The 23924-nt window shown below is 40.5% G+C and overlaps 1 protein-coding gene across 1 annotated transcript; it reads right to left on the bottom strand.

The window, feature by feature from the left end:
- On the bottom strand, window positions 1-23790 carry IPMK (inositol polyphosphate multikinase). The gene is made up of 6 exons (XM_066622383.1): window positions 23506-23790; window positions 15862-15947; window positions 13281-13377; window positions 12218-12390; window positions 8726-8807; window positions 1-6145 (listed from the first exon to the last, which is right to left on the bottom strand). The coding sequence occupies exons 1-6, from the start codon at window positions 23690-23692 to the stop codon at window positions 5526-5528; spliced, it is 1245 nt and encodes a 414-aa protein (XP_066478480.1). The 5' UTR covers window positions 23693-23790; the 3' UTR covers window positions 1-5525.
- Between the last annotated feature and the right edge of the window lie 134 nt (window positions 23791-23924).

Raw genomic sequence — 23924 nt, 5'->3', positions numbered from 1 at the left:
CAAATATACAGCTATTAGAATTACCTAAATATCACATAAATTACAAAAGAATTGGTATATAGCATGATAGATATTTTTACAAAAAAATTATCAACAGTCCCACAAGCCCCCGCAGTATCATTTACAATCAAACACACAAATACCAAAGGACATTGCGCAACACAATTCAGACCTCTGAGTAAGAGAAAATGAGATCAGACTAAATACATTCATTCATCCAGATACAATACATTAAAAGTATAGAATTTTACCCTCCCTCCTCCAACCATCAATTAACACAGCTTTAGGTGCAATTTCACATGCTTCCATATATTTTCCAGTACAATTCCCAGAGTATTAAAGTGCTTATGTGCACTCTGGTTTCATTCATATTCAGGTGTGCAATATAGTCATATTTGGACATTTTAGTTCAAAGTCCGTTCAGCCAGTTGAAATATTTTATATCCAGTGCCAACATTTATACATGTTTTAAAAGCATATTTAGATAATGATTTAGACTGTAAGTAAATGTACATTTGTTCCCAATACCACTGTTCCTTTCTCTTTTCTGTTGCTGAGTTTCATATAAAGATTAAACTCTAAATATAAGGGAGTCACCTCTAAGACTATGGCAAAAGAAATGGATTTTCTAGTCTCTGTATTAAAACCATCTCGGATTTGCTGTCAACCTCAGATTAGTAGAAATATTCATAGTACGAAAGTTTTTAATGTGCACTAACTCTTCAGTTAACAAAACTGTCATTCACAATTACAAATGCGCAGTATTTAGCTCATGGATATGTAATGGAATAATATTTCACAGTTGATTCATAATTATATGTCTCAATTCAAGGGTTTATCAGCATGAGTACCAGATACAAAAGAAACAAAGAAAACTGAATGCAAGGCTTCTGGATAGACATCATCTACAAGAATTATACTTCAAGTGAGAAAGAAAATTTTGTTTAGCGGTAAGTACAATTTATTTACTGCTGCCCACTTTAGATTTACCCAAGCCAAACTTGTGAATCCAATTGCTTCCCATACATATTGTGTGGCACCTCAACTAGTACTTCCACCACTGGAAGTTTTCTCTCTAAAGCTCTCTCAGTGAATAGAAGCAACATTTTGCTTGTGCATGGACATTCCTGCCATTCACAGAGGGAGCTCCTAATGGCAGAAGCACTAACCAGGATGCCATCCATATTATAAAAAGCTCTCTTCAAGGGGATTCACATACAGCTAGTTTCATACAACTACATAACTAATTCACAGTCAACTTCCCTAGCTTCAGTGACACAGATGGTCTTAGCCACTGTTCCTCAGTTCAGCAATTTAAGTTTACTGCTTAACCTTGGGCACTAACAAAATACAGGTTGTGTATGATCATGAATTAAAAGATTCCCAGGTTTTGAGTGAAAGTTCATCACGTCCTTAATCAGAAACTCTTTTTGATGGAGGGCCTCAAGAGACCAAGGCAGGAGGGTCAAGACCCCAATTCCAATTCTTCCAAATGCCCTGCTCCCAAATCCGATTGCAACATATGCCACTTCTCACCCTTTCTGGCAAGTTGGTAACTTAAGGGTCAATTCGAATCCCTTAGTGGATCACATTTGGTCCAATGGCATTCAACTGGTGAGATTCGTAATCATGACACTGTAATAACAGAGATCACATAGCCCAATCGTAATTTTCCATATAAATTGGTCTTAGAACAAAAAGAAATAAAATTTTGGAGGAATGCTCTCTAACAGTAGTGGGACATCAATAAACTCTCTCTAAAGCATTATATTACATCACCTTAGATGCTATGCGAGGTCATTAAAAGGTATGAAACCTGAAGCAGAAGGCACTCAGCAGACGGTTATTGCAAATAGTGTAAACTATAATAAATAATTTTAAATAGCTAATATGGACGGGTAGAAAAGTATTCATTTGAATTAGCTGAAGTCCTTCAAAAGGGTCATAACATAAACAAATTTAAAACTTTTAGGCTCAACAAAACCTATAGTGGTTGTGCCCTTTTCTCTCTTCCTAAATTAGTATTTGGTACTGAAATACATTTCTCTTTCAAAATGTGAGCAGCTATTTCCACATTAAGTGACAAACTACTCATGTTCCAATTTAACCTTCATTCAAATTCTGCTATTGCAGACTAAGGCCACAATCCTGTGCAGTTACTAGGAAGTAAGTCCTGCCTGACCTTAGAAGACTTGCTTCCAAGTAAATATGCATAAAATTAGGCTGTAATCTCTATCAAATTGTTCACTGGATCCATACTCTGTGATTAAAAGCCCTCCCTAAATTGTAAGCGTCTCTTATGGAATGGTATGTAATGTATAAGCAAAAATACAGTTTTACTGTACAACAGAGCAAAAATAATTTCAGTTTGAAAATACAACTTCCATGTGAAACACTGTTACACAATTTCATAGTTTTTGTTTTGTAAAACTAGTTAGTTAAAATATTTTAACATTTCTTAATACCATTATTTTAAATTTCATTTGAATCTATGCAACAGGAACCACCAATATCCAAAAATACCAAGAGAGAAAATGTTTTGCTATAAAAAATTATACAATTTAAATTCTTATCAAGTAAGATTGTACACAATTTTCCATGTATCACATTTAAAAGGAGCACTGTCAAACATATTAGAAGATAAGAGCCTGCCCTTGTGGCAAAAGCTGATTTGTCAAAATCAATGTAACTTACTCAGTCTTTAGCTGTGTTGTTTCATTACCTCCTAACATTTTTTTTCCCTCCAAAGAGACAGACCACAGTTTAAGTCAGAGAGAGTCTGAAAAACTCCTTATTCTATTCAGGGGCTCCGATCCCAAAATCTGTAAGTGCTTTAATCACACACACACACACACACACACACACACACACACACACACACACACACACACACACACACACACCTCATACGATACAACCTTCCACAGTCTCTTCAAAAGGATGTGGGTAGCTCCATCTGTGCATACCACACACAAAGTTGCTCCTTAAGAAAATAAAGAATTTGCTTGCACCAGATATCCCTGTACACAACTAAGCTCCAAGATAAACAAGATACTACAGAATCAGGTCATCTCTTTGAAATATAGACCACTTTTAAATTATGGATCCAAGTTCACATGTGCGAAGTTATTCTGAATGTCCTGTTTCTGTAAAAACTCCCATAAAGTTTAGCTACACTCAACACCCAATTTAAAGTATTGTCTTCGAAACAGATTTACTGAAACAGGTCTGCAAGTATTGCAAATATAAAAACTGAAAAACATTTTGAATTGTTTCCTATAGGTGATTCTATAACATTCCAGCTGCATTAAATATTAACAGCAGCACAGCAAATCAACACTTACAATACTAACACAATGGAGTACATAGTCTACTGCCTACAGGCTCTGGAAGATGTGAAATTACATTTTCACTGGCACAGGACAAGAAAGAAATACTGTATGCCTACACTAAACATTTTCACTTAAAAAAATTAGTAATAATAATAAAGTGACAGTTTTCTGTTAACACAAAATACTTTTAAATAAAATTATGTGGTAACAGAAAACTGCCAGCAAGAACATAGGCTACTATAAAGTAGGCAATCTATAAGACGACTGAGGAAAAGTAACACCATAACTTTTTCCCAGAATATGGCTCAAAATACTGAATACTCCTAAAAGTCAGTATCACCTACATTTTGAATATCTGATATTGGCTTTTATTACTGTTAAGGCTCTCTTTACAACCCTTATTAAAACTGTTTATTAATATAGAATTTGTTTCTATATGAATACTTTTGATTTAAAATAAACAATCTATTCCTACTTACCACATTTTTGATGTTTCCAATTTACTAATAACAATATTTGAATGAACCTTATTAGCCAGTAAGCTGAAAACAAAATTCTAAGATACTGTCTTCTGTTGAATTTGCATACAATGCAAGACATGATAAAAGGATTCAGGAATACCAGAGCATTTAAATTAAACCTGGAATTGCAGATTTAATTTAATCAGTTCAGAAAAAAACAAATGCAAGAAATGTGCAACTTGCACTATCAATGTGATCTGGTCCTTCTATTGCCTTGCCTGCTGAGTGAGTGTTTATATGCTAAATGAAAACTGGTTGCCCTCCAGTTCTTTTTGCATGTTTGAACTCAAGCAAATTATTCTTCTTAACCTTAGCAGTAAATATGACTTTTGGATTACAAGAGGCACTTCCACAGCCAAAGTTGGTCTTTTGCCCCAGCATGAGGCTAACTCTACATCAGATATTTTCTGCAAACATGCCCATTACTGTGAGGATTACTGTGGAGTGTCACTCCAAAAATACTACAAAAGGCCATTCTACTTATTCACCCTCATACTGTCTATTCCCACTATGTGCATGTCCATAAACATTCTGCCAAAAAATTAACCCAAGTCATCCTCTGCCAGTCCAGTGTTTGTCAAAGTATAACCTGGACATATAGCATTTGGTAATTTTGAAGCCACTTACTGAAATATGATAGCACTATAGTCACGTCTTCGGTATGAGCAGTTCAGTGCTGTGGGTGTGTGGAAACAATATTTCTGATGAATAAGACATTCTTTGGTTAAGTCAATTTCCAGAGGATGCAACTGGAGAAACCAAAGCTTTATATATTCTCTCTAATAACATCCTTCTGCAATCGGCTTAACTAAGAAGCATCAGATACAATGGAAATACTATTTTTCACTTATTTCCCACAGAATGACTAGCCCACACAGTGTCACCATATATTACTTAGTGGCTTCAGATGTTATGAACTCACTCTTGTATCTGCTTTTGCTGCCTCTTCACGATGTCACCCCAGTTGATTATCTGATGACAACTAGTTCTTATACAATAGAAATAAATACAGCTGCTGAAACTCCAGTTTTAAAAATGACATTTTGCACATATAAGTTACATGGCTAACACCTCCTACTTCATAATTTAAAAAAACACAGCACCTACATGTGCGTTACATGGTAAGAGTATACTTGCAAGTTTCAGTCATAAAAGATGAAAGTCCCTATTCAGTTTTAAGAATGCAGACTGTATCTAAGGATGCTGGTTCAGTTGGAACGGACTCTAAGTATCTCTCTCTTAGAAATAGGATTACTCCAGTTTAAGATATGGCAGATGGCCAATAACAAAATTAAAAGATTCTTCTAATAACCCGTTATTTAGAAATATGGCTCAGTGTTCTGGCTGCAGACTTTGATTAAGCCATAACATTTAAGGGTATAAGAAAGCTCAGTCTTTTTATCAAATATGAGCTTTCTTCTGATTTCAGTTAACCTTCATTTGTTAAATGTTAAATGTTTCTACAATTACCACTCATTACCTCATTAGCTTTTCTCTTTTGTTTTACTAGACTACAGAATAATTTTCCTGAGTAAGATTATAAAATATTTCATTCTACCAAAAGTACAAAGACAAGTAAAATGTAGAACAATACAAACCAACATAACAGGATCACAAGTGCAGAAATGTTGTTGCTTTTCATTATAATTCAGTAGAAATCATAGCAAAGAATTCAGGTATCTAAAATATTTTGAAGAACAGTAATTAAATTCTTCAGACCATGAATGTAGCCCTCATCTCTTGTGTTGCTGGGGAACACATGCGCAAAATCTATCATTCGGACCTCTACGTTTACACTTTTGGGAAGCGTAGTAGGCATGTGACAGAAAACCTTTTCCAGCTGAGGTATAACATTTCCATTCAGATGTTCTTGTGAAAGGCGAGCAGTGCTCTTCCATATGTTATCTTGATCCACAGTTTCAACTTTTAGTGAAATTTGACTCTGGTGCCTTTTGTGAAGTGCATACATTTTTGAGAAGCTTTTACCTACAGAAGTCTCTACTTTGCCATTTTCTGTAGGACTGATTACACGAATGTTGTTATTGTATTCCAATGTATTACCACCTGGCACTTGCCCCTTGGACATTCTTCTTGTCTCAACCACACTACCATCCTTCAACCATGGAGTTGTCATAGGAGATGACCCATCATAGACAAACAGTAATGAACTTGCATAAAAGTTAAGCTGTTTCTGACTCTCAAACCACTGCAAAATTTCTTTAATCTTTTCTATACTGGCTGCAACAGCATCTTTTCTCAGGTTGTACCCATTATGAAAAAACCGAGCCACACCTGCAAGAAAGAAACCACTATAATTAGTTATAGCATATAATGGGTACCTATCATTGGGGAAAAACGCAAAATAAACTAGAAATTTTATTTTTAAAAAATTCTACCCCTCCTTTACCTTGCCAAGGCAAATACCAAAGATGGTTATTTTATGCTATTCGGCTAGCATAACTCACTTAAACTACTTAAAAAGAAGAATTCACAGTAATGCAATTGATGTACAGTATTATAGACTATTCTACACACTAAATATTCAAATTACTACTCTTTTAGATTTCTCATTCTCAAAGTATTAAATACTATAACTTAAGGTGAGAATCAATAGAAGCTCTATCATCAATATCTGGATCTATAACCCAAATTAATCTTTCATGGGATCAATAAAAGCCAGGCAATCTACATAAGCCAATATACACTGCTCAAAACAATAAAGGGAACACTTAAACAACACAATGTCACTCCAAGTCAATCACACTTCTGTGAAATCAAACTGTCCACCTAGGAAGCCACACCGATTGACAATCAAGTTCACAGGCTGTTGCACAAATGGAGTAGACAACAGGTGGAAATCATAGGCAAGTAACAAGACACCCCCAATAAAGGAGTCGTTCTGCAGGTGGTGACCACAGACCACTTCGCAGTCCCTATGCTTTCTGGCTGATGTTTGGGTGACCTTTGAATGCTGACGGTGCTGTCACTCTAGTGGCAGCATGAGGTGGAGTCTGCAACCCACGCAAGTGGCTCAGGTAGTGCAGCTCATCCAGGATGGCACATCAATGCGAGCTGTGGCAAGAAGGTTTGCTGTGTGTAGTGTAGTGTCCAGAGCATGGAGGCCCTATCAGGAGACAGGCCAGTACACCAGGAGACGTGGAGGAGGCCATAGGAGGGCAACAATCCAGCATCAGGACCGCTACCTCCGCCTTCGTGCCAGGAGGAACAGGAGGAGCACTGCCAGAGCCCTGCAAAATGACCTCCAGCAGGCCACAAATGTGCATGTGTCTGCTCAAACAGTCAGAAACAGACTCCATGAGGGTGGTATGAGGGCCCGACGTCCACAGGTGGGGGTTGTGCTGACAGCCCGACACCGTGCAGGACGTTTGGCATTTGCCAGAGAACACCAAGATTGGTAACCTCGCCACTGGCGCCCTGTGCTCTTCACGGATGAAAGCAGGTTCACACTGAGCACATGTGACAGATGTGACAGAGTCTGGAGACGGCAGGGAGAACGTTCTGCTGCCTGCAACATCCTCCAGCATGACCGGTTTGGCAGTGGGTCAGTAATGGTGTGGGGTGGCATTTCTTTGGGGGGCCGCACAGCCCTCCATGTACTCACCAGAGGTAGCCTGACTGCCATTAGGTACCGAGATGAGATCCTCAGACCCCTTGTGAGACCATATGCTAGCGCGGTTGGCCCTGGGTTCCTCCTAATGCAGGACAATGCTAGACCTCATGTGGCTGGAGTGTGTCAGCAGTTCCTGCAAGATGAAGGCATTGATGCTATGGACTGGCCCGCCCGTTCCCCAGACCTGAATCCAATTGAGCACATCTGGGACATCATGTCTCGCTCCATCCACCAGCGCCACGTTGCACCACAGACTGTCCAGGAGTTGGCGGGTGCTTTAGTCCAGGTCTGGGAGGCGATCCCTCAGGAGACTATCCGCCACCTCATCAGGAGCATGCCCAGGCGTTGTAGGGAGGTCATACAGGTACGTGGAGGCCACACACACTACTGAGCCTCATTTTGACTTGCTTTATGTACATTACATTGAAGTTGGATCAGCCTGTAGTGTGTTTTTCCACTTCAATTTTGAGTATGACACCAAACCCAGAACTCCATGGGTTGATAAATGTGATTTCCATTGATGAGTGTTGTGTGATTTTGTTGTCAGCACATTCAACTATGTCAGGAACAAAGTATTTAATAGGCATATTTTGTTCATTCAGATCTCGGATGTGTTGTTTAAGTGTTCCCTTTATTGTTTTGAGCAGTGTATGTTGGCATAGGGTTATCACTTTATATCAGTTTTAAGAACATAAATGGCTGAAAAAATTGACTAATATCACACTACAGAGTGAGTCTCATCTGTTCTGAACAATTATGACCTGGTTGGTCCCCAATTCAACTCTTGCCTCTAACATCAATTCAACAGATACCCTAAGCACCAAAAGCCTTCAGACTATCAGCTCGATCAAAGAAACATTGGAATGATACAAATGACCTCACTCACCAGGGTAGTTCTAATTATTACTAATGTATGTGAAGGACTTACATAATTGAAAACACACTAACAATGTCCTTGTTTGTGTCCAATGTCAATCATTCAAAAGAGGGGAAGCACTGCATAAAACATTCTCCAACTTTTACATTCTACTGGAAAATAAAAAGGCACATCTTCCCATAATGTCCACCCTTTCCCATTACCAGGTTCACATTTTTAGCTCCTTCCCATTAACTATCCTCAACTTCCTTCACTCCCAGGGATACTACACATAGTTCACAAGAGCTAGCCTGGCCACTAATGGAAAAAGCATTTGAAGTTACCTACTTAAAAGACAATGGACATACACAGATAGAAACATTACCATCTTTTATTGTCTCTTTTGTTAAGCCTCTTCCATAGTGCTGGTTCTGTGTCTCATAGCTGTCAGAATGGATGTGATAAACCTTAAACACAAACAAAAAAGAAATAATGTGGTTCCATGTCTCATTCTTTAAAGTATCTTTGCCCTACAGTCAGTTCCAATTTTACATCAATGGGGAGGCTTTAGTAAACTTTAACGAACATGCATATGTCTCTGCAAATATGAAAAATTCAGTCTTGGCAAGAAAAATAAAATAGCAAAGAAACGGAATGATCACACACAAGTGGCTAAACTAAAACAGAACATGATAAAAAAATTCTTAACTAGAGGCATGTACTGTTTACATCTATAATTTCCTTAAAATAAAAAATAATCTGTTGCCTTAAGGCTAACTATTTGGGTTTTTAATGTATTACAGCATTAGAATTTGATTTATAACTCAAAAAGTAGAATCTTTCACATGATTAATGAACCAGAATAAAGCCAACACTTCACTAAAAGAATGTTCTGTGTGAATACTACAGTATAAAAAAAACAGTATGAGACAGACAAGTGCTGACAAAATAAATGATGCAGTAAAGCACAATGGAAATACTACTTTAATTGTCACTTAGGTTTCTGTGTGTCACCTATGTACTTCAATTAACTTCTGACAAAGAATAAGCTTCAGGTAAATTTGCAAAACGCACAACGTGATTTTACTGTAAACAACAGTTCCTTGGCTAACTGGGTGTTCACTGAAGAGACGCTCCCTGGTTTTCACCTTAGGAATGAGATCACAGTTGAGTGGTAAAGTATATGATTCACATGTTAAAAGATTCCCATTTCAATTACAAGTATCTACAGTAAAAATTATCTGGTACCTGAGAAGACATTAAGACTCCTTAAGACTTTAGTGACCTGCTGCCCATCAAGACAGAACCAACCTATATAGAGTAATTACTATATAGTCAGTAAATTACTCAATGTAAGAAACACTGTTTTGTGGGTGTTTTGTTTTAAACTTTGGAGAAATACTGTTAATAATAATATATATTAACAATATAAATACTGTTAATAATAATTAATAATAATAAAATATCAGTTAAATTAAAATGCAAGCTTCCTACACACAGGAAATATAGTTACTGGATTAAAAGAGCAGTTCTAATAATTATTATAATATAACATTTATATACTGTTTTCTGAGTACACGATGCACTATCTAGAAGTTGGCCTTAAGTTGAAGTTGGCCTTAAGAAGTTGGCCACTATCTAGAAGAAGGCTGTAAGATGAGTAAATATTGTCCCCAAATTGCAACAGGGGAGCTGAGGCTGATAGAGAGTGACTTGCCTAAGGTCATTTAGTGAGGATTCATGGCAGAGGCAAGAATCAAGGAGGAAAGCCAAATTTACAGCTCAGATTGCCATGATATTATACCAGCACTTTTAGCATTGTGTGGTATGTATGCTGTATGAAGTTCTGTATCTTGAGCACATCTATGTGCGGACAGGTACAAATAGGATTCTACTAAGAAAATACAGCAGGAAAATAGCTATCACAACCGATTCTGGGATACAATACGAAATGCTAAACCAAGATGACCGTGTATCCCTGCTAATTGGGTGAAGAAGCACTTTTTCAAGTGGTGCTCCTCTTATATTGCAGGGGAGGGTAACTATCCTTTCTCACCCCAGCACAATGTCTTTTCTGAGGCTGTTTGCTGGTGTTCCTTCTGCATCCTTTTATACTGTGAGTCCTTGTGGGACAGAGAGCCATTTAGGGCCCAATTCTATACAGTGCGAGCTGGTTAACCGCCAGCACACACTGTCGCAAATGTGCCATAAGGCTGACGCTGGGCTAGCACCGGGCGAGCACCAGAGCTCCACTGCTTGGCAGTTGTACGGACCACTGGGCAGTGGAGAGGTAGGTGGTGGCGTGGGGGGAGGTGGAGATGAGGCGTTCTAGGGCAGACAGCCGGCCTGAGATGGAGGATCGAAATTCTATGCCAATGTAGATGTAAAATTGAGTAGCCCATTCTCTTGAGGAGCTGCCGGTGCTGCCTGTGGAGCACGCAGGATGCAGCAATAGCCCTGGGCACCAGGAGCGCAGGATTGGGCCGCGCGTTATTTGATTTTCTCTGTAAACCATTTTGGGAACTTTTTTTGTTGAAAATTGGTATAGAAATATTCTTAATAAGAACAATAAAAGCAAAAAACTTAGAACCAAGTATATCATCAAAATAATGTAAGTATTCATCATACAAACAATGACAACCAACTAACAATGCTAATCTCTTACCAATATTATCACAATACAAAGCAGAACAGACAGAAATATGAATAACTAGCATGGCAAAGGAGAAAGCATAAAGCAGTATGAAAAATCTAGGCAAAGAAACAAAATTGGTATCAGAGACCCAAGAACATCTCTCGCAACAAAAAAAAGAGAATTTAGAGCAGAACCCATTCAAATGTTGCTTACTCTCTGGGACTGAAATGGTGAAATGACACTGTACAACTAATGAATACGCTGGTCCTTTAAGTGTTCTGTTAAAAATAGCATATGCAGGAGTTGCACAATCCGGAATGAAACTGTGGCAGAGGAGTGGAGGGACTTTAAGCCATTTCTGCCCAACATTGCATATACACCACAGAGACCAAATGCGTATACTTGTGGGCAAGGCAAAAATGGGTTAACCATCCCCACTGTGGTTCTGATCAGGGAGGGACATGATCAAGACATATAAAATTACACATGGGGTGGATAGAGGGGATAGAAGAAAGTTCTTTTCCTTCTCACAGAGCACCAAAACAAGGGGACATCTACTAAAATTGACTAGCAAGAGAGTTTGAATGAACAAAAGGAAATATTTCTTTACCCAAAGGGTAATTCATCTGTGGAACTCTTTGCTACAGGATGCTATGATGGCATCTGGTTTAGATTCATTTAAAAGGGGATTGGACAGACTTATAGAGGAAAGGTCCGTCACAGATTACAAGTCATGGTGACTATGCAACCTCTGGGTTTTAGACTTGGCCTAGCTTTGAATGCCAAATGAAAGGGAGTGGCAACAGGATATGGCTATCTTGTCTTGTGCGCTCCCAGAGGCATCTGGTGGGCTACATTGAGATACAGAAGGCTGAACTAAATGGGCCCTTGGCCTGAGTCAGTAAGGTTCTCTTTATGTTCTTATGATCTGAATTGCTAGCAGTCCACTCCCTGCCCCACCACTAACAAAAGTAAGTAGTCTGCTTATACACACCCACACAAGGACTGGATGTAGGATCTCGTCAGTAACTTCCTGGTCCTTGCAATGATGGAAGCAGAAAGAAGAGTCAACTGCTTTCTGTATTTCATTTCTGGAGGGAAACCATGGCAATCATAATGCAGATGGGCTTTCCACCTGATCCCAGCGTGACCACAGTACATTTGGGAACAGCTCCTCTTATGAAAGGAAATCTTGTTAAGCGCGTAACATTATTTAAAGTCCATTAAAGAACTTCATCTTACCCTCATGCCAAGCACCAAGAAGCCAATCTCTTCCATTAATGGGTACTTGCTGACTTGTTGCTTTATCTTCTCAGCAGAGGCATATGGATCATAGCTTTTCTGGCCTATTTTAACATCCATTATACATGGCATTTTAAACCCGTGTGTCACATCTTCCAGTTTCAGGTACAAGTCTATTAAACCAGAATAAACCATATCAATAGCATATCAACCAACATGTTATATGTCAACAGAAATCTGCAAGCAGCAAAAGATAACACCTTAGCAGCACAGTTACTACGCACTGTATCTAAAACAGTATAAAACATCTGATACAACAAGGTTATCCTGTCTTCCTTCTTCTCACTCCAGTGCCCACCATCTACTCCTAGGGGGTCAGGAAACCCTCCAAAATCATGTAAAATGGAGCATGAAGGGCTGGAACAGGAAGAAGAAAAATCAGGACACTTGCTTTGCACAACCTAAGTGTCATTCTACACAGATAAGGCAACTCAGACATGAATAATTACAGTAACCAGCCTTCCAACGAAGCAATTTCTGAGTATATAGCAACATTTATAATATGATTAAAGCAGATGAACCACAAAATGCAAATTCCTGAATAATAAAGTCAGCATGATAAGACAACACTTTCCACCCGAGTTCATATTCAACAAACTACAACTTATGTTTATTCATTCACCTAGTGTTTTCTAAAAATAGTTTTAAAGATTTTTTATATGAGTAGTACTGCTTTGCTTGTGGATATCCGTAACAGCTTAAACCTGTTTTCAATTGTTCTTACATCACAGTAAGCAACTAAAGAAAGATATTTTGACATGCATGTACTAGATCTGAAGATACTAAATTCAACCTTATCCAAGAATCAATTTAGTTTGCAGAAAATTGCCCTTATTTACATGACATTTCTCCCTTTCACAGAGCTTATCAGTATATTGTTTCATAATGTTCTACCTGATAGGCCTTTACCACATGTGACAATGAGGTTTCTGAAATTCTCATGGGGATCATTGCAATAGTTGCCATAAAACTACTAACAAGTACATCAGTTTAGCAACAGTACCGTTTGGTGCAGTGGGTGGTGACCAGGTTCCATAATATTTTGGTAGATACTTTTGCAACTCTAGAAACACTGGGTCTTCACAGGCAGTTCCATACACCTACAATAAAGTTTAAAGAAGTGTTTTAAAAATTTAAAAATTAATAATTTTATTATTAATTAATTATTGATTATTAATTATTAATAAAATTAAAAAATATAAAATTTAAATTCTTATGGCTTTACACATTCTGAAGTATTAATCTTAAAAGTCTATTCCACAAAATGATAGAAATCAATAAAAGTGCCAGATTGTGGAAGTAGTAAAACAATCCAGTTACTTACACTGAAGAAATTACAGGTCTGATCTATACCATTAGAAAATGTGCTTCATTGAACAACACCATTCCTAAATGGGGTAATCGCACAATGCTTTTAGCTTAAACAGGAATGGAATAATTTGCAATTGAATGTTTCAGCACAAGCCCTTCAGAGCTCTTATAGTGACAAACTATTTACATTTCTTTCTGTGCTCACATTACAGTTACTCTACGCAACTCCTATTGAGAGGTAAATAATGCATACCTTCCAACTCCGCGACCAAAAACAATTTATGATCTCCTACCCAAAGAATATTTTCTGCTTTTCTTTTTTAAGAAAGGTATTAGTTTTTGCTCTAGGTACCACCTGTAAATAACTTATAGGATGTATTTATGTGTGCCACAAGACCAGGTAACTAATACCAGTTACACAATCCCTGGATTCCAGATTAAATGTGATGTTGGTAACAGGATAGCAAAAATAATCCCATTAGCAACCAAACAGCCTATAACCTCAATATTCAGTTTTGATTTACTGAGATGAAATATTCTCTCTAGATCAGGGGTGCTCAATAGGTGGATCGCGATCTACCAGTAGATCGCGAGGCAAAATGAGTAGATCGCGGAGTGCCGACCGCCCCCCTTCAGGTGCCTCTGGGAGGAAACACCAGGAGTAAGGCCCATTGTACTCAATGGGGCTTACTCCCAGGTAAGTGTGGCTAGGATTGCAGCCTCACAGCCTAATCCTAGGCATGTCTACTCAGGAGTAAGTCCTGTTATACTCAGTGGGGCTCAAGGTACACTAACATACATTGTACACATAAACGTTATATGTTATGATGGCGCGAACATTGTAAAAAAAACTCTGGTAGATCTCCAGGCCTTGCTGGGTTTCAAAGTAGCTCTTGAGCCAAAAAAGTGTGAGCACCCCTGCTCTAGATTGTACTCTACACATAAGGTTTTCTTCCTCTAGTAGCCCCAAAACTCAAAGAGAACTCTGGTTAATCAGCAAACTATTTCAATTGCCAGTACTCATTCATGAAAAACAGAAAAATTAGGAGAACATTGTGGATGGTTGGCCAATAACAAGGCAAAATGGTAAAATTACCACGGAAACTTCTGTGTGAACAAGGCATTTGTTTTAGAGACTGACAAATAAGGGCTACAGACAACATTCTTGAGAGTGTTTAATTTCTAAAATCAGAGAGGTCAAAGTTTAAAGCTCCCTGTAAGTGAAATCCTTTGATACAGACAAACTCTACAAATGTATGCAGTAGCTATAACTCAGTTGTGAGATGGTGCACTCTGCATGTGTTCAGGCACACTGACATTTAGAATATGGGGTTTAATTTGAACTTGAGTTCCAGTTAAACTTAAAACTATTACCCAATCTACTTTATGCAATCTATGCAGCTTATAAATTTTTAATTGACAGAAATTATCACACATTAATTAAAATCATTTAAAATAAAACAATGTTCAAATCCCAGAGACAAAGGCCTGTCTGAATAAAAACAAGTTATCATGCTTTCTAAACATCAGAAGTGACAAACTGAGATTATAGAAGGAAGTTGATTCAAAGTGGTAAATATAACAGAAAAACTCTGGCCTAATTTCCCTTTAGCAAAACAATGTTGATAGATTCAGATCTACTAATTGCCATTAATACTTCCATAAACTTCAAAGTTAGATATATTAGAGCGCTCAAAGGCTGGTCAAAAAATTAAGCTGTGCAAAACACTGTGTTGTCAATAAAGCGGAGTCATCAATATTTTGCACCCAGAGGTCTACTCATTTCATCCCTACCTCCTCTAAAAACTGTGTAATTCCCAAAAAACTTATCCACCCAAAGTTGGAGCTTGCATGAGCAATGTATACATTTCAAAGTGCTCCAAGCAGTGCCACACAGACAACTGCAGTTGTCCTCCTGAGATAACGGAGGGGGCAGGGGATCAGAGACAAGCCCAATCAGAGTACATTAACCTATGACTACATCAGTGCTCTACCTACTACCTACAATATTTTATAAACCTTCAAAATGCTGACTATTCTACCTAGAAGAGACATTAGAAGGGACATAATGTATCCAAATGTCATCTATCTTTCTCACATAAATTGAACTGCATTCTTCAAGACTGACCAAGACACTATTTTGAGGATGTGCAATCCAGGTGTAAGTGTAGACAGACATGTTCCAAGAGTGAAAAGTGTGATGAAAGTGTGGTTCACAACATGAAGGCACAACTTCCATTTGTTTGAGAGTGAACTAGAAGATATTTATTTACCGTATTGTAAAATTCTAGTTCTCTGGGGCCTCGAGGTGGTGGCTGCAACTGTTTCAGGACTGTGCCATCAGGATGCTGCAATATGCCTGGGAGAAAACAAAAATTTATACTTAAACCAAGATTCGAATCTTATACAAGGGCAGGAGGTCTGGTCTAGAGAGTAGAGCCTCTGTCTGCCTGAAGATAACATCCACAAGGTCGCCAGTTCGAGGCCACCGGCACCGTGCGACCTTGAAGCAGCTGACAAGCTGAAGCCGAGCTATTCCATCTGCTCTGAGCGTGGGAGGATGAAGGCCAGAATGTGAAGCCAGATCAGAATGAAACACCTGAATGTAGTGGTTCTTGAAAGAAAGAACCTTCTTTCAAATTGTAAAAATCCCTATTTAATAAGAGATATAAATAAAGCCTGCCTATGTAAACCGCCTTGAATAAAGTCTTGAATAAAGACCAAGAAAGGCGGTATATAAATACCTGTTATTATTGTTATTGTTATTCTTATTATTATACATTTAAAGGCAAACTGTAAGTATATCAACAATTCAGCATTATCTAAGTTCTCCATAAAGAACAGAAACTGCCAAATCTAATAATTATTTTTTAAAAGTAAAGAATTAAATATTAATAACATATGTTTTTAAGTAAATGCTACTTACAAAAGTAAATCTAAATGAAAGTAAATATTAAGAAAATTAGAAAATGTTTCCTTTACATAAAACCAACAGACAGGGAAAGGAGGCTTCTCAATTTCAAAATTCCGTATTTCTAGTACAATGACCACATACTGTTTTAAAGAACTGACCAGACAGAAGGCTAAGAGTCAAAGCTAGCTCAACAACATGCTTACAAAGATGAATTGTTTTAGGATCCTTTAGAGTCCGGCATCCTTCCTACCAGCCAAACAGACGGAGCAAAACGTAAAACTAACATCTTGATGTAAAACTATCTATCACAACCAACTTCCGGTTTGCAATCATGAAACCGGAAGTAGGTCACAATTGTTATTTTCACAGTCTCCACATATTGGGGAGCCCTGCAGAGGCTGGTGCAGGGCTCCCCGCATCCCTGGAAGGCTGCTGAAGGCTGTGGTGAGTCCAGCCAAGCCCCTGCGCCACTCCAAAGCAACACAATCCTGGCAATTGCGTCACTGCCTCCCCCTCCCCTGCAAGGACTTACTGCAGAGCTCAAACTCCCCGTGAGTTTGAGAACTGTTGGTTTACACAATGTTGTAATTACAAAGCACAAATTATAAGGCCGTATCCTTCCCTCAAAACACACAACAACAATGTTAAAAACACTGCTGCTGGTAGAGACACTACCTAGAAGGCTCATGTTTACATCAGAATTTACACTGGCTATATCCTTTCCTCCAGACACATAGCCAAGATGTGAAAATGCTGCTGCCCATCAAAGTGAATAACTTATTGTATAGTGAACCTTGTTTTACTACAGAGAGTCCATTGCAAAGTAATTGCAATGTGAACCCATTGTAAAGCAGGGATCCCCTGTATATGACCGAAGTCTCTGTGACATAAAAAAAGTAGTTCTTGTAAAATTTCCTGCCTGGTTGAGGAAAATGAGTTAACAAGGTAGGACTAAATTGCCCTCTAGATTTTGAAGTTTGCAGGCATACAACTTGTTCTAAAGATAACATTGTTAAGATAAACTATACTAGTGGTAGAGTTAAGGTGTCACTGCCATGGAGCCCAACCTTTGTGAGAAGGGATTTGCCTGAGTGTGAGCTACCATCACAATAAGCAATTTTCTCCCACATCCTTCAGTCCCTGGCCCCAACAAGGTTCTTTTCAAAACAGAGGCTGCAGTTGCCTGAGGTGGGAGGAACAGGGAAGAGTCCTGGAGAAAGCAGGTAAAAGGGGGCTCCTTTTGTGTGTCTGCCCTTGCATGCACACACATTGTCTGCCACAGGTCTGCATAAATCACCAGAACTCACAGTTGGTCACAGCCTGCCCCCCTAGTCTCTCTCTGACATTTTGAGGGTGGATGGGCACAGTAAGCAGAGTATATCAGAGCCTTTGCCTCTCTAACCCTGGACCTGAAACCACCTCCTCTCTCCTCCCTCTCTCTGCAGCAGCTGCCCAGCACAGTAACTTGAGCCCCTGGCCTTCTCTCCTAGCTAGCCAATAAGAATCTGTGTTCTCTTTGACAAATTGCTGGAGACAGACTGAAATGAAAATGTGGCATGGTAAGGGAGACTGAGGGACACACCATGGGCAAAAGAGAAACAGGTGTCCATGCCATTTCCCTATTTGCCTGCCAACAATAATCCAGCACATGGCCTCTCCCTCTGCCCAGCACACAGACACCCTTTTCTAAAGGTGGATTACCTCACCTTTTCCTCTTCTCTATTTCCTTTTCTCATGCAGTTACATGTTTATTTAAAAGTAAAGCTCACTGTTCATCAGGACTTAATCCCAAATTAACTGCAGGGGACTGCAGCCTTAAACATTCAGTTTCTCTTGTTTGTTGCAAATATCCTAAGGCAGTCATATAGCAAACTCAAAAGATAAAATATCATGTGGTGGTAGTAACTAGAAATGGGTTCAATGTGCTAGAAGTTGCAAAGTTTGATTCAAAGTTGCACCTGAAATCCATCTTTCCATCTACCGAGTTAAACCCCTTTGATCCAACTGAAGTATCAAAATTATACTGAATTTCTCCACTTCTGCTGAACCGGAAGTGATCACTCCACTTTCACTTTCGAAGCTGCGGGGAGCCCTGCAGAAGCTCCCGCAGGGCTCCCCGCACACCCGGGAGGCTGCAGGAGGCTCAGGTACATGCAGCCAAGTCCCCGCAGCCCCCTGAGCAGCACTATCCTGGGGATCATGCTGCTGCCTTGCCCTAGCCCCCGCTGCCTCCATCCATCTCCGCAAGGACTTACAGCGGTTTTCAAACTCCCTGAGAGTTTGAAAACCGCTGTCATAATAGAAAGACAATGGGAATAATAAATACTGTAGTGGAAAAGAGGATGATGAAGGAGTGATGACAGGCCAAACCAGGCACAGCACTTAGTGGTTAGCTATTGTGATCTCTTTCTTGCTCTCCCCCTTATTCCTTTTCACTGGTCAGACTGGATTTACTGGGAACATAATGGTATCTACTGCCAGCATCTAGGCTAGAAAATCAGACAGAATGAGGCCACTTGAGAAAACCTGTCTCTCTAGTTAGCAAGGAACTTTAAAATCTAAGGAGGTCAAAACAAAATGGAAATCAAGTCATCTGGGCAAGCACAACAACTTACTCCCATCATAGGGGCCTGAGGCTAGGCAGATAACATAGGCCAACATATTCCTTAAACGTTACACCAAGTCCTGGGTATATTTGGGGTGCCGATTCCAAAAATAGCATCCGTTTTGCCCTATCATTTCTAGTTCTGGAGACATGGCATAGCCTCTTTAGTGAATGGTTGAAGCAGCTTCCTCATGAGGAAGCCTACACCATGGCTTCCTCATGAGGAAGCTGCCTGAACCATTCACTAATGAGGCTATACTATATCTCCAAAACTAGACGTGATAGGGCAGAACAGACGCCATTTTTGGAATCGGCACCCCAAATTCATATCAAACCACCATAAAGTTTGGGAAAAACTTTTCTGACCCTCAATTTTCTAGGCCTGTGTAATCAATAAAATATAGGATTCTATTAAAAGATTGAGAAGAATACAACAATGGATGGAAGACAACAGGGACAAAAAGATGTGGTTCTAACAGCAACCAGGAGGTACAAAACAGGGAGGGGAATTCACAGCAAACAGTGGACACAGAGGACAAAAAGCAAGCAAAACATCTCTCCGGCATGAATATCTCAGTGTTTTTGCTCTGTTCTTAGTCATGCACCTTTCTTCTGCTATTCTTTGAATTGGGTCCCTTTCACTCCCGAAGGAGTATGAGTACTTTTCATAAATCAATAGCTGCTTTCCATGATGGACAGGGGCATCACTCCGCACATGACCTTATCAAACTTAGGGTTGATTATGTCATCAGTTGACTTATGATTTATGACCACCTGGACATTGCTACCTGCTCCCCATCCTGGTCTGGTGAACTGGGTTGAGTAGCCAGCTGGCCTATGTTACCCACAGCAGGAGGGTGGGTTAGGAGTCATTGTTCTTGAGCAAAATAGACAAGAATTCATATTCTCACATCGCTGACATGTGGCTCTTGGGTAATGGCAACAAAGACAAAAACTAATACAGAATTATATCTCTTCAGCTTTTAGGATGTGGAGGTCTAAAAAATATTGACTGCACATAAACAGTTCTTAATCAGTTTCCTGAGAGGTAACCATGTTAGTCTGATGCAACATAAAGTCATGTGGCACCTTAAAGACTAATATTCATTTCAGTGTAAATTTTCATAGACTACTATCCACTCCATCAGATGTAAGAACATTCTTCCTCCAGTTGGCAGAGGCCAGTGTGCTAACTGTGCTACAGGAAAAAATAAAAAGGTTATAAAGATACAATCAGGGACCATTATAATGTAAAGTTGATGTCACCGAAGTTTACATAATAATAGTCCCAGATTGTATCCCTTCCACCCCTTTGATGCCCACCTTTTACAATGTTTCTTTCCCTTTTTGCTGACTCCATGTGTGTATAGAACACATCAACAGAAGAGAACACTGCATGTATGCCAGAAGTTCACTGCAAGATTAGTGGCCAGAAGTCCTGAAAGATTATGGCTATATAAATTTCTTAATCTTTAAGGTGCTAAAAGATTCTTTCTTGTTCATATTGTGTAACTCTTTAAGAAATAAGGAAGATATTGTACGAGTGCTATTCCCACCCCCAAGTCCCCAGTTCAAATATTATCTTAGCCTTTTGAAGCCCACAGGCTCTTGCCTCCTCCCTAGCAACTCTCACACCTTTCTGTTTCAAAGTAAGCTATGGCTAAAGTTACACGTGCAGTGTTTTGGTTAACTATACAGTGAGGCCCCTGTATCCACGGATACACTTATCTGCAGATTGGGTCTGCAGGCCCTCTGTGCGTTCTCTCTGGAGGTAAGGGGAGCCCCTCAGGGACTTCCCCGGACCTCTCAACGCCTTATAAGGCGTTGAGATTAAAGTGATTAAAAACATCACTTCTGGTTTTTTGAAAAAAAAAACAGAAGTCACATGTTTTTCACTCTTAGAGTCAATCTGGGCCTGGCAGAAGCCGCGGATGGACGTGCGCAGCCTCTGCTTGACTCATACAACCCTCTGGCGGTGTGGTGGCCAGAGCTCCCCTCAGCTCCAGAGGGTGGGGGGCCGCATTCACCCATATCCGGGTTTCACATATCCAGAGGGGAGGTTCCTAAACAAAACCCCTGTGGATACAGGGCACCCCTGTAAGTAGAACATCCAATTCTAACCATAGTTACAAACTGTGTTTCAGCATTTCATATAGCAAATATCCTAGTGCACACGCTATACTAACTATAGTTAGATCTGAAAATTGGAGAATGCAAATCTGAATAAGAAGTTGGTGCTGGAGAGAGAGCCCACAGGATACTTGCAATAATCTAATCATGGTTACATGATCAGGCAGAATTTCTTTTAGGATCAATGCAAACGAATTTGTCTAATTATTGGCTCAAAATTCAAGGGCTGAGGAAGAAAGCACACACAAACACTGAACAAACCTCCGCTCTGCACTGACAAACTAGGTTTTTTAAGTATCTTCTACTTCCATATCACTGATATGCAGGGGTCAACTATTTGTTATCTACGATGACATTTTCCAATAAATCTTTTGAAATTGATTTAGTGGGCTTCTGAGAAATACCTCAGAAATTCTCCTGTTGCTTAGAAGATAAGGGGGCTTAAAGGAAACTTAAAAACACACACTTAGATTACATAATTTCTCCAAAATCTTTATTTATGCAACACAGTTTTCTCCTTTCCTCATTCCCACTTATGTCCACTTTCCACAAGCCTGAAATTACAAGGATAAACACATTTCTGCATGGTGATGAAACCTCTTTCTAATGAATACCAAACTTCCTGTTTGTTCAAAACAGGGAGGTACATAAACATGTTTATTCTTCTTGCAGTTTCTCTGTTCCTGTAGAAACTTACAAGAACTGGTTCAATAACAAAGTAATTAGTTATGGAGTTGCTCCAGCTGAATAACTGCAACAATGTTGACCATGCTAATTTGTTGAAGGAGGGAAGAGCAACCCCCAATGTAAACATTAATCATGCACAAATATATCCAACTATGATAACATGTCTAGCTAACAATAGCAGCAGAAGGAACTTTACACATTCCCCTAAAGAAGTAACAGCAAGGAAGAATACATTATAAAACAAGCCAAAAACAACAAAGCAGCTAACACAGCAGTGAACACAATAAGTAAGCCACCATAAGATAATACAGTCCACTGGGGGACAAGAGGGAGGCTGTTCTAGTAGTATTACAACAATATACCCAGAAAAGTGCAGATATTTACTGAAAGACTGTTAAGGTATAGTACGTACAAATACAAGTGGTAGAACATCATGATGCAAGCTAATGAGAAACAACAGAAGTGACTCCTAATTTTAGATGTTCAGATACGGAATTTGACATCTGAACTTCAAACATTTCAAATTTAACTTTTGACAGTCCAATTTGGAAATTACTGTTTTCAAAACAACAAAATGTTATCACTGTACGAACTGCAAAGTCACTGTCAATACAAAGTCAGCTTGGGGCAGTGCCTTGAATGGGGACTGGAAAGACCAGAGGCCAAAGTCCAAAAATTGCTGGATGGCATCCGCTAGGACACACTCCCTCTACCTAATAACCAACCTCACAGGGCCCCAGGCATGTCTCCTTGGGCTCCGTGAATGAGGGCACAATCCTAACCAGGTCTACTCAGAAGTAAGTCCTATTTTGTTCAATGGGGCTTACTCTCAGGAAAATGTGCTTAGGATTGCAGCCTAAATCTCATACCCAGAGCTTAACCTACTTAACAGGATAGTTGGAAGGGCAAAATGAAGCACAGTGCCCCCATAGGACACTCTGGCTCTTTGGATGGAAGAACAGACCATGATTAATGAAGTGTTTATACAATGGGGCTGTTGCTCCTCCGTTTATCTAAAGAACAGCATATACCACATAGGAGGGGAAGGGGGAAAAAGGAAGATTCAGATGAAGGGGGGAGATGATCTGGAGGGGTTTTCAAGGAATTTCAGATGGGATCTGCAACCCGCTTGGAGATCTGCTTGGGATCTCCAACCCACTTGGAGGGCTGGAGATCTGCTTGGGATCTTCAACCCACCCTCGAGACCAGCGACTTTCAACCACTGTGCCGTGGCACAGTGGTTTAAAATCGCTGGTCTCGAGGGTGGGTTGGAGGGGTGCTGCAAGACTTTGGGAGGGTCTTCCGTGAGTAGTGCCACTGGGGGGCTGGAGTCCCCCACCAGCAGCAGTGGTGCTGCTGCCGCCAGTGGCGACGACCCTGACGGTGCGCCTTGAGCACCGCAGCGCCTGGCCAGTGTGCAGGGAGAGGCTGGAGGCCACTGCTGCGGCGCCTCCCAAGGGCAGACCCCATAAGGCTGCCTGGGGTGGGCGGCAGGGCGCTCCACCTGCGGCCAGGCTCCCTGCGCAGTCAGAGGGCAGGGCGGACCGACCTGTGCCCGGCTTGGCTGTCCCGGTCACTCACCGCCCTTGTCCTTGCCGTACATGTGCCCGGCCACCTGGTGGGAGAGCGGCACGCAGCCGTTGAGGAGCCGGACCCCGTCCCTTCCCTCCTCCTCCGCCGCCGAGCTGGACGGCACGTCTCCCTGGACGCCCCGGGGGAGGCGCTCGGCCTCGCTGTTCTCCGCGCAGCGCGGGGGCTCGGTGGCCATCTCCTCCGCGGCTCGCCCACGTCCTCCTCCTCCTTCAAGGGCCGCCGCCGTCACGGCCGCCTCCCCCGGCCGTCCGCTGCCCGCGCGAAGCCCGCGGCTCCATCGCGCGCGCCCCTCCCCGTCCCGCGAAGAAGCCTCGCCCCCGCTCGGCTCGGCTCGGCTGCGGGAACGGCGCTGAGGAGGGACCCGGCCGCTGCTGCGCATGGGCGTCCAGCCGGCGCTTGCGCAGTCG

The sequence above is a fragment of the Tiliqua scincoides genome, chromosome 3 (assembly GCF_035046505.1).
Source record: "Tiliqua scincoides isolate rTilSci1 chromosome 3, rTilSci1.hap2, whole genome shotgun sequence".
Classification (NCBI taxonomy): Eukaryota; Metazoa; Chordata; class Lepidosauria; order Squamata; family Scincidae; genus Tiliqua; species Tiliqua scincoides.
Note: the sequence above shows the minus strand (reverse complement) of the source record. Positions and strands in the feature narration are given on the sequence as shown.